Source organism: Austrofundulus limnaeus, unplaced genomic scaffold (assembly GCF_001266775.1).
Source record: "Austrofundulus limnaeus strain Quisiro unplaced genomic scaffold, Austrofundulus_limnaeus-1.0 Scaffold2, whole genome shotgun sequence".
NCBI classification, from domain to species: Eukaryota; Metazoa; Chordata; class Actinopteri; order Cyprinodontiformes; family Rivulidae; genus Austrofundulus; species Austrofundulus limnaeus.
In genome coordinates this window covers 6,174,186-6,184,731 of record NW_013952404.1, presented here as the reverse complement: position 1 = coordinate 6,184,731, position 10,546 = coordinate 6,174,186, and the positions used below count along the sequence as shown (strand labels likewise).

Here is a 10,546-nt window from a genome sequence, read left to right as displayed (position 1 = left end):
AAAAAATATATTTTTTCAGATTTTTTATTGAAAATGTAGCTAGTTTTACAACCAGTGACTAGATCATTGAATAAAGCACTAGTTCAAAATAATTAACATGTTTAAAGGGGACATATCATGCAAAATCCTTTTTTTTTTTTTTTTTTTTTTTTTTGCAGTTAAATGTATTTTGTTGTGTACTTGGAGTCTCCAGGAGTGCAGAAAAGTTGAATTTAGTTTCACTCTTTGCTGCGTTGATATCTTCCTACTCTTTTGGGGTCATATTTTTAACCCGTTCAGTTATCTCTATTTTCTAATGTTTTCTGAACAATTACATCACAGTAATTGCRACAGAACTGCCAAATAAAGTCTGGWCTTACCAACTACAATGATGTCTCTGGTTCCAACATGTAAGGCTGGATGGACAAGTCTGTAGTAAAATGTTTCTGTGCTGTTATACAGTCGTAAACCGCTCTATCAAACTAGAATGGACGGCTCTGGAAGCTGGAGGGKGGGCGGGGTGTGAAGCACCTTGTTTGGGTTTAAAGAGACAGCCTCAAAACGAGCTGATCTGAGACACACCTCAGTAAAGGGTTGAAACGGGATTGTGGAGTTACAATAAGGAGGAATTCAGAGCAAAGCATTGTAGTTCCACTTTATAAAGACCCCAAGTGAATGATTTAAATGTGAAAAAGAAAGATTTAAAAGCATATGTCTCCTTACAGACATATTTTTGCGGTCTTCCAGAAATCTTTACAATTTTCCCYAAAATGTCTCGTAATAAAATAATTACCCATATATATCTGCAGTTCTATGAAATCGTTCTTTTTCAGTTGTAATGCCATACACTTGTGGTAGTAAATTTCACGTTTCTTTGATTTTATAATTAATGGATGTGCATAATAAACTATCAGGTCGTTAGTGTTCGCTGTGACATGAATCACTTTTGAGAACAGTGTTGTTTTCTAGTAGAGAGGCCACAAAAAACTCAGCTGTACCGGAAACCTTTTTGATCATAGCGTTTCTTCCCCTCTGGACTTCACGCTCTTCACCCCCACATCTTCAATTTGCTCCACATCGTCCACATTTTCTTCCCTAAATCAGACATTATGGGTTAGAAAATGTCTATATTGTAATTATGTTGAACTTTTTCTTGGCTACGGCGTTCTCCTTTTTTTTTTCTTCAGTAAAGACTGCAGAAAGAGTTCAGAAAATTATGTAATGTAACATGAACAAACCACATAAAGTCCTTGGCTTTTGAGCAGCAGTGCTTTTCATAATTTTACCCTACAAATTGCGTGGGTACAAAGCCTCCTACCTGCTTTGTTTTTCATCTTCAGCACCGGAGTTGTTTGTTTCTGTGTCATCATTAGATCTGAACAACTCTCCAGCTTCTTCAACAAACTTCTCCTCTAACCCAACGTTTTGGAGTTTACTCCTGTAGTTCTGCTCTGCACTGGCCTTTGCATTTCTCTACCATTAAAAAAAATTAATTAGCATTAACACTGCATGTTGTAAAAATTATGTGCTGCTATAGATTTTTGGTTCCTACCTGTTTCACCTGTTCAAACAAATAAGGGCGTTGACTAATTCGGGCCTTCATCTCGTGCAGTTCCCTCATGTATTCTCTCATTCTCCTCTGATCAGTCTCCCTGCAAGCAAGAGACGATTTCAGTTACTGCAGCAGGTTGTTAATAAGTGAGATGACAGAATCGCAAAACCAAAAGGAACCAGAACTAACAGGTGGCGCTTTAGATTTTCATTAAGCACGTCTTTTAAGCTGCTGTGGGGGTCCAGGAACTTTGCGTGAAGAGCAACGGACTTCTTCATGGCTTGGGATCTCATCTGGTAGCTCCTCAACCAGTCTGCCGTTTCTTGATTCTTACTTTGCCTCAACTCCATGGAYTTCCTGTTAAGAGGAAACAAACACTTTGCGTGTCAGATCATTGTGTCGAAGTTAGACAAAGGAGAAAAAAGCTCTGCTGTTCACTGGTCAAAGGAAAACCTTGAAGCTCACCTGATGGCCATGTGGCGCTGCCTCACAGCGTCTGTGATGAACGTGGGGAGAGTGTCAGGGGGTATCAGCGTTAAAGCTCCAAGTGACCTGCTTCTGCTCACATGACTGAATATAGGCACCTTTATTAAAAACAGGAAAAAAAATCTAAATGTTAAAACAATGTATTTCTAAAATGTAAATTCTTTTTCTGAATAACATCTGTTAGTTTCAGAAACATCACTACTAGAAAAACTTCCTCAGAATGAATAAAAGTTTTTTTTTTTTGTTTGTTTGTTTTTAATCATCTGAAAAACAGAAAATGTGAAAATGTATAAAGCAGTTTAGAGAAATAAGTGATTTTCTCCTACTGGCTTGTTGCCCTCCAGGTTTCCTGTCGTTGTCTAAATGCAGTTTTGCTTAAATTTAGAAGATTTTGCCCCAAAATGTCTGACAATTCGCATAAAGAAAAACTTAGATGATTGGATAATTTTGGGCTGAGACCCAAAAATACATGAAAGCCTAACAGGAAGAAAGAAAGTTCCCTCTGCTATTTTTACTGGTGTAAATTACTGTTATTTCTACCCAATTACTGCTATGGTTATATTTACTCTTTAATACTCTCGTGTGAAACATTCAGTCAGACATACACACTCACACACACACAAAGCTACAAATCTCCTAAAAAAATATTTTGCTGTTTGAGCCACGCAATAAAAAAAATACATATCTGCATATAGGACTCTGGGGAAATGAGGCTTGAATCAAAAATTATAATGTGGAGATGACTGACATGTGACTGTTTTAGAAAGAGGAATATCCCGTCTTTGAAAGTGGATGACTGTACGTTTTCTAAATAGCATCACAGATCCACAACTGAGGGTACGAGACTGGACGACCTCAAAAAAAAATAAAGAAAGAACTTATAAGAACCTTAACCGTCCAATAAATCTTTTAGTCATAAAACAGTTTGCTCCAAAAGACAATAAAAGAAATGTAGAATGTGACCTGGTCAAACTCCTTTGCTACATTTCAGGAAAAACACTTGTAAAATTTGAGAGGCTGTAGGAAAATGTTATAATAATATGCTGGTATAGACTATAGGAGAGGAACATCTGCTTGTCAAATTTAAGGTTCAAATTTTTCAAAAACAAGTGCCTAGTTAGCCTCAATGTAAACAATTACATTATTTAAAATTATCATTTTACTGCCATATTCTTAAAGATTTTTTTTTTTTTACCTGTGAGGTTTCTGGGCTCTCCTTACTCTTCCTCACAGGTCGAGCTGACGTCCTCAAGAAAAAGGGTTGACACCTGGTCATGTCTTTACTTGGCATTTTGTTCAGGGCTGCTGTCTGCAGGGCCTTGTGCAGCCGGCTGAAGTCCGGCACCTTCTGGATGATTTTTGGTTGGAAGCTCGGCTTTTCGTCCAAGAACCCCAGCCTTTTCTTCCTGGTGAGATCGGCGGAGCGGATTTTGGGGCTYTGAGTCTGAGCTGAGTTTTCCTGCTGCATTGTCCCTCGAGTGTCAACCTTTCTACAAATCTCCTCCTTGTCTGTATATAAATACAGGTGAAGTACTGAGTTATGTTGCTGTGAATGGTGTGAAAGGGTTCATTAGGCTGTGATTTGTAAACAAATGGATGCCGGAACCAAAATTAATGAATYAAAAAAATAGTTCAAAAATAATAACACATAAAAACCTATGGCTATATAGCACTTTGTAGGCCAATCAAATACATTTACCATTCATACACATTCACACACTGATGGTGGTATGCTACAATGTAGCCACAGCCCTGGGGCTGACCACCACCAGCAGGCAAGGGGAGTGCACAATTGAACAAGAAACAAAAAACTGTCCAGTTACAGGACAACTCCACTAACCACTAATCCACRGCAGCCCTCAAATCTAAACTCAATGTCTTGTTAGCTACAGTGTTTTTGCTCCAACTTCTTCCATTCCAACTTATTTAAATTTTTATCTTTTAAATCTTCTAAACTTATATCAGCATTTTAACAAAACATGAAAAAAGTTGAACATTTAAAAGAAAAGTTTGAGGATCAACCTCTAAAATGTTTTTTTTTTATAAARCTCTTGTTTCAGAAGTCTTTTTAAAACAAACTCTTTCATCTGCATGGGTTAAATGTTTCTGTTTGTTGAGTTAATAACATTTTACAAAGATGTCACCATAAACTGAGTATCAGTCACAACCACATTAAACATGATTCTGTTGTAAATTTAACTAGACTGTAAAACAAAAATATAACATGACTAGACTGGTCTGGTAACAGCCAAATGAGATTTGAAGCAGCTAAAGAAAATGAGAGAGAGAGTTTCTACTCATCGGCACTAAATCCACCATATCTAAAGTCAACAGTTTTTCTCTCAACCATTGACAGCTCCTTGGTTTCTCCCTCCCCCCAGGTTAAGAGTCTTTGTTTTAAAGTTCAGCTGCCAGCGTTGTCACCAAACCCTCCTCATTTCATCACATCACTCCAGTCCTGCAACTGCACTGGCTGCCAGTCACATTCAGAATTCAATTTAAAATCTTCCTGTACACACTCGAGGCCATCCACAACCTCGCCCCTTCTTTTCTGTCTGATCTCCTGCACGTCCCCACCCATTCATGCTCCCTCCGTTCTTCCTCTCCCATCCACCACYCCGTGCCCCCTGTCCGCCTCAGTGCCATGGGAAAGAGAGCTCTTCCTCTAGACATCCGTTATATAGACTCTCTTCCGACCTTCAAATCCCAACTCAAAACTCGTCGGTTCAAGTTAGCCTTCTCACTTGTTCGAGTGTCTAAAAGATACGCATCTAAGAAAACAGGAACCAATTATAGCTCATACTACTAATACTTTTACTTTATACATTTTAATGGTCTGTTTGCAAGCATGTTTTCAAGGCCACAAAGCATCACAAACAATTAAAGCATTTTTGGCCTTCACATAATGTAAACCATCAGACTGAAACATTATTCTGWTATGAAAAAATAAGAACCCACCTTTTAATTCACTTGAGGTCTTGATGTACTTGTGTATTTTTGTACAAATACTGTTTTCAGGAACTTGTGGGACCTGGTTTAATGTTTTCATCAACTTCTCCTTTTTGTTTTTTTCCCTTTCCTCAAAGCTGAAAGGCTTCTGAGTAGAGAGTAAGAACATTTTCCTTTGCTCACAGCCCTGTTTCCTCTCCTTTTCTCTCAGCTCCATCATCTCATGGTAGATGGGCTGAATGATGCGGACAGGAAGAGGGACAGCAGAGAACTTCTTTTTGCACTCAGCCTCGTCCTCCTCCTCTTTGCTCTGCTGTGTTGTTTTGGATGAAGCAAATCGTTCGCAAGGCTGAGCCATAGAAAAACGATGCTTCGGGTTTAATGACAAAKCTAGAGAACTTGCGTTAGGCCTCTGTTTGTTGGACGTCTCGTCTAAAGTTCGAGCTGATTCAGAGGTGGAGCTCCTCACTTTCACAAATCTAAAAAACAGTAAATGTCTTTTAAATAAATGTATTCTAAATGTAACAAAATGAAACTTTTATTTGAGTAAACATACCTAGGATTAGGGTTCAGGTCTTTCTCATCTCCTGACTTTCCAGCTCCATTTGTGGACAAGAGAGAGTTCTGATAAATCCTTTTTTCGAGCTCCTCGGTCTGTTTCATTTTTGTCTCCTGTAACTGCTGCCCAAGGGCCTTTCTCATGGCCTTGAGATGAAGCTGGAGAAATATCTCGGATTGAAGTCCATCTGCCARCAAGGACTCAAACTTTGACATTGTTCTCTTATCTGTGATTTTAAAACAAAAGAAAAAAAACATTAGGAYAAAGTCACAAAGGTCCTGAAAGTTGGTTTTTTTACATAAAAAAGTGTTGCACTTTTTGCACAAACATTTATCCTATGTCAAATAAAAAAAATCTAAACTTAAAGGGAAAGGTCTTAATGAGTAATGAGATTACTCCAAATATACAGTAAGCCCAGGTGTGTAAAAAGTTTTGAGTTAGCCCTGATTTCTTTAYATTTTACTACAARAAACCAGACATGTTTATCGTCCTATAAAGAGAGCTTGATAAACATTTCTGTAGGGGGCTTTAAAGGCTCTCTTTACACTTTAGTTGCTATTTTACCAATTTTCCCTCTGGTACCTACCACTTTTTCAGAGGAATGCTTTTTTTGTTTTCGTTAAGCCACTTAACTTGGACCTATGAATCATTCAGGCATAAACTGTTGTTTCTAAACATACCAGGCAAGTCTGCAAAGACAAGTTTTTAATTGGAGCTTTACCTTAGATTTGTATAGAAACCTGTCACAAACACGTTATTTGTTCCTATTTCCGTAGTTAAATTTATGAACAATACTAAATATAAAGTTGTTTGCTGAAGAATGATGGGTCTGGCTGGTCTTGTGTTAGAAAGGGAGTTTTAGATGTTTTTTCACTGCTTTAGATAGCTTCTGTTAGGGATGTCCCGATCCGATACTCAGTATCGGTATCGGTTGCAGATATGGCCATTTTTTGAAAATCGGGTAGAATCAGATTTAGTCATGTGATCGGGCCGATCCAGTTTTCGCGACAGTTTTCAGCATCATCATGCTTTACAACTGCCGTTAAGAAGTCAAGACGCACACGAGTATACAACCATGTCCACAGTGTGGGAACACTTTTCAATGGAAAACAATGATGCTGAAACTGCAGCTTGCAAAATCTGAAAACTGGATGTTTCTGGTAGYGGGAAAAGCAGGGCTCGCTTTAATACTACCAACCCTGTCACTTGTAAAGAAATAAAGAAATAAAGCTATTGGATCGGTATCGGAAAAACTAATCATAAAAAATATCTGATTGTATCAGGAGCTTCTGTATAACACTTGTTTTCTTTGTCCCTTAGGTGTCAACTTCCCCTACAACCTGCACAAGGTGTCATRGTCAGGTACAGTGTTGGGCAGCACTAATCTAAATATTAGTTGCACTAACCCTAAAGCACTAACTCAGTTATTTAGGTCCCCAAATTCTAAAGCACTAACGCACTGAAAAAATTTGCAAAAGCTAATTCTAAAGCACTAACATAAACCAGATGACACATGAAACATTTAGACAATATTAACAGTGTGCAGAATGTTGTCACTTAGTGCCCTTGGTGGGCCAAATGGGAGTCACCCGCAGGCCACGTTTGGCCCGCGGGCCTTGAGTTTGACACGTCACCTTGTAGATAAATGACACGCATATGAGCAAAATGTATTACAGCTTTCACTGTGAACAATAATGTTTCAATAACATTTAAATACCTCAGTTAGTGCTTCTAAATTTAGCAAGTGCTAATCCACTAATGAATTCTTAAAAAATGCAAAAGCCCTAAAGCACTAATCAGGAAATTAGTTCCCTATTAGTGCTTTAGGGGAGCTGTGCCCACCACTGGTCAGGTCCAAAGACTGGACAGAAGATTTTCAAGAAAAAAAAATCAGTTAAAGACCAAATAAAAACTTTTAAAGCCCACCAGAAAGCCTGGAAAAGTATTTATAATGCCCAAGTGACCACTAGAAATTTGAAATGAAATTTGTTTTATTACAAGTGTTAATATATTTTGAGCACGAGAGACTTTGTCACCGGTTACTAAGGCAACAACGCACTATACGGTCGCTTCTACGTCGTTGCCGTCAGCTAAGCTAAGTTTCTCTGTTTTATTTTACAATAAAAGAGCAAGCATTTTCTACCCTTTTCTGACGCTTCCACGCAGATAATCGGCGTTTAACTCGGGAAAAATTAAACTCGAAAARCACAACGAGCTGCAAACCTGGAAATAGACGAGAGAGCGTCTTTACGGAGTCAAAGATTCATCCAAACTCTTAAATTATCACAGCCCAACTGTTTAACTACATACTGAGTTAGCTGTTGATGTAAAGAAGTTTTGCTCGAAGCGAAACACATCCGTGCTTCGGCGGCGTTAGCGCTGTTTGTGGACAGACGGTGTACCAGCAACAACCGGACGTCAGAAACGRAGTCGACTGTGATTGGACATTAAACCGGAAGTAGTTCCTGAGCAGCGCTAGCGCTCATGTCAACACAACATGGTTGAATTCCGAAAGGGGCACAGCTGCTCCTATTAGGACAAATTCAAGGGGAACTGTGYGCTCGAGTGCTGTGTGAGAGCCTTCAGACTCCGAAGCTGGACTGGTTTCTTCTGTTTTAGTTGTTTCATGTGAGAAAAGACTCCAGACAGATAATGCACAAGCTCACAAAGGCGCCGCTGGTCCTGAACGGGCTTGGACGATGTTTATTAGCAGAAAAACACTTATCTGCTGTAAATATCAGAAGAGGATTTGCGTGTGCAGAACATAAAAGGGATTCAGGCAGTAATGAGGTTTATGATGTGATTATATCTGGTGGAGGGATGGTTGGATCTGCTATGGCATGTTCTTTGGGTGAGTGAACTACAAAAAAATTTGACCAACGCTTGAAAAAGKCCTATTATGCTCTATAATGTCTGTACTATTATTATCATACATCTTGTAGCTTCTATGCGGTCACGTTGACAGAGTATCTGTTTCTCATAGGTATGGAGCCCAACCTGGAAGGAAAGAAGATTTTGCTCCTTGAAGCTGGCCACAAGAAATCAATGGACAAGGTGCCTGACACCTACAGCACCAGAGTCAGCTCCATCAGCCCAGGCTCTGCCACTCTCCTCAGCGGTACAGTACACTGTCTGACACAAGGAGACAGCTTTATCAAATTGTTTATTTTAAAAAAAAAGTTGTCCTCGAGTCGTTGCTTGATAAGTTAGTGGTTTGTGTGACCTTCAATGGCCTCACATGGTAAATTAGGTCATATCTGAATCAGTGTGTGACAGACTTCCTGTTTTATTTTTTTTTTTTTTGTGTGTGTGTGTGTGTGTTAAATTAGGTCATATCTGAATCAGTGTGTGACAGACTTCCTGTTTTATTTTTTTTTATTTTTTGTTGAATCTTTCCTGTCTGGGATAACGAGTGTTAGGGCTTTAGGTTTGTTAATGCAGTGGTTTTTCAAACCTTTTAGCTTTCGGCCCACAAAATAACTGTGACCGCATATACAGTTGTCTTCAAAATTATTCAACCTCCGCTACAGTAAAGTGTTTTAGCAAGTTTGACGTTTATTTTTTTATCTTGTTCACAATCAGGTCAAAGAAGGACTTTAATAATAAACAAATAAATTACATCAATATCTTTTCARGTATACCAACAAATGTCCTTTTAGTAATWTCCTCATTGACAMAATTATTCAACCCTTTTGTCACRTACATCATTARKACTTAGTACAACTCCCTTTGGCAGYAATAACGCCCTTCAGACGTGAAACATRTAGCTTGACACAAGTTTCTTGCAGCAATCTAAAGCTATTTTAGCCCATTCCTCATGGGCAAAGACCTCTAGTTCATTGGCATTCTTGGGCTTGTGTGACGCAACTGCCTTCTTCAAGTCCCACCAGAGATKTTTTATGGGATTTAAGTCAGGTGATTGTGAAGGCCACTCCAGAATCTTCCAACCCTTCTTCTGCAACCAAGCCCTGGTASAATTTGAGGTATGCTTGGGATCATTGTCTTTTTGGAAGGTYCAATGTCTCCCAAGCTTCAGCTTTGTCACTGACTGCATGACATTTTCACCCAAGATCTCCTGGTATTTAASTGAATTCATGATAYCTTGCACACAGTGTAGATTCCCTGTACCAGAAGAGGGGAAACGGCCCCAGAGCACGACTGACCCACCGCCATGCTTCACAGTAGGCACGGTGTTSTTTTCTTTATAGGACTCATTCTTCCTCCTCCAAACATATCTTTGAGCCATAGGCCCAAAGAGTTCCCATTTTGKCTCGTCGCTCCAGAGTACAYTGTCCTAAAACCTTTGTGGTTTGTCCACATGRTTTTTGGCATACTGGAGYRGACTCTTCTTGTCCTTTGGAGTCAACAGAGGGGTGTGTCTGGCAGTTCTGGCATGGAGGCCTTCACCTCACAGTGTTTGTGTGGGCCGAAACATGAGTGCTCTCTGACAAGTCCTGTTGCAGTGCCTCAGGAGTGTCGCAGTGTCATATGGGGATTTTTTTTTTCCACCTTTTGTTTCAGGTAACAGACAGCAGTCAATGACACCAAMCTCTTTCTGCCATGCCCAGGTAGCGTTTGCACTGTGCCTTTAGCTTTAAACTTGCGAATTATGCTTCCAATTGTGTCTTTTGGAATGTTTAATGTCTTCGCTATCTTTTCATATCCATATCCTTGCTYATGAAGAGGATACATGTAATTTGATTTGACCTCCTCTCTTGATTTCTTTGACCATTCCCTGGACTTCACCATGTTGCAAAGACWCTATTAACTGTGTAGAAGGAGCTGAGTATCTCAGTCCTTTTAAATCAACTTAATTGCTGCTCATTATGGCTCTGTTCACATCTGCAGGTGCTTTCGATGTCTGACTGAAGACACCTGATTGGGACCTCTGTTCTTGAGAGTGGTCATTTTTAAGGGGTTGAATAATTTTGTCACTGAAGAAATCAAAAAAAGGATTGTTTATATACTAGAAATAATATTGTTGTAATTTAAGTTGCATTTGTTTATTATTAAAGTCCTTC

At 39.1% G+C, this 10,546-nt stretch overlaps 2 protein-coding genes across 3 annotated transcripts in view; one reads left to right on the top strand and one right to left on the bottom strand.

Moving 5' to 3' along the window:
- Nucleotides 1-620: 620 nt before the first annotated feature.
- fam161b (FAM161 centrosomal protein B) lies at nt 621-7,920 on the bottom strand. 2 transcript variants are annotated; one of them, XM_014012966.1, is made up of 9 exons: nt 7,749-7,920; nt 5,523-5,751; nt 4,976-5,445; nt 3,213-3,526; nt 1,997-2,115; nt 1,721-1,888; nt 1,532-1,631; nt 1,298-1,452; nt 621-1,074 (listed from the first exon to the last, which is right to left on the bottom strand). In XM_014012966.1, the coding sequence occupies exons 2-9, from the start codon at nt 5,738-5,740 to the stop codon at nt 993-995; spliced, it is 1,626 nt and encodes a 541-aa protein (XP_013868420.1). In that variant the 5' UTR covers nt 5,741-5,751; nt 7,749-7,920; the 3' UTR covers nt 621-992. The 2 variants fall into 2 exon arrangements, with proteins under 2 accessions (XP_013868420.1, XP_013868430.1); XM_014012976.1 differs by having other exon boundaries at nt 7,836-7,913.
- Nucleotides 7,921-8,007: 87 nt separating this feature from the next.
- The window catches only part of coq6 (coenzyme Q6 monooxygenase), a 16,356-nt gene continuing 13,817 nt past the window's right edge, over nt 8,008-10,546 (top strand). Inside the window, exons 1-2 of the mRNA XM_014013003.1 lie at nt 8,008-8,376; nt 8,509-8,643. Of these exons, the coding sequence (XP_013868457.1) occupies nt 8,178-8,376; nt 8,509-8,643 (334 nt within the window). The 5' untranslated portion in view covers nt 8,008-8,177. The remainder of the gene's footprint in view (nt 8,377-8,508; nt 8,644-10,546) is intronic.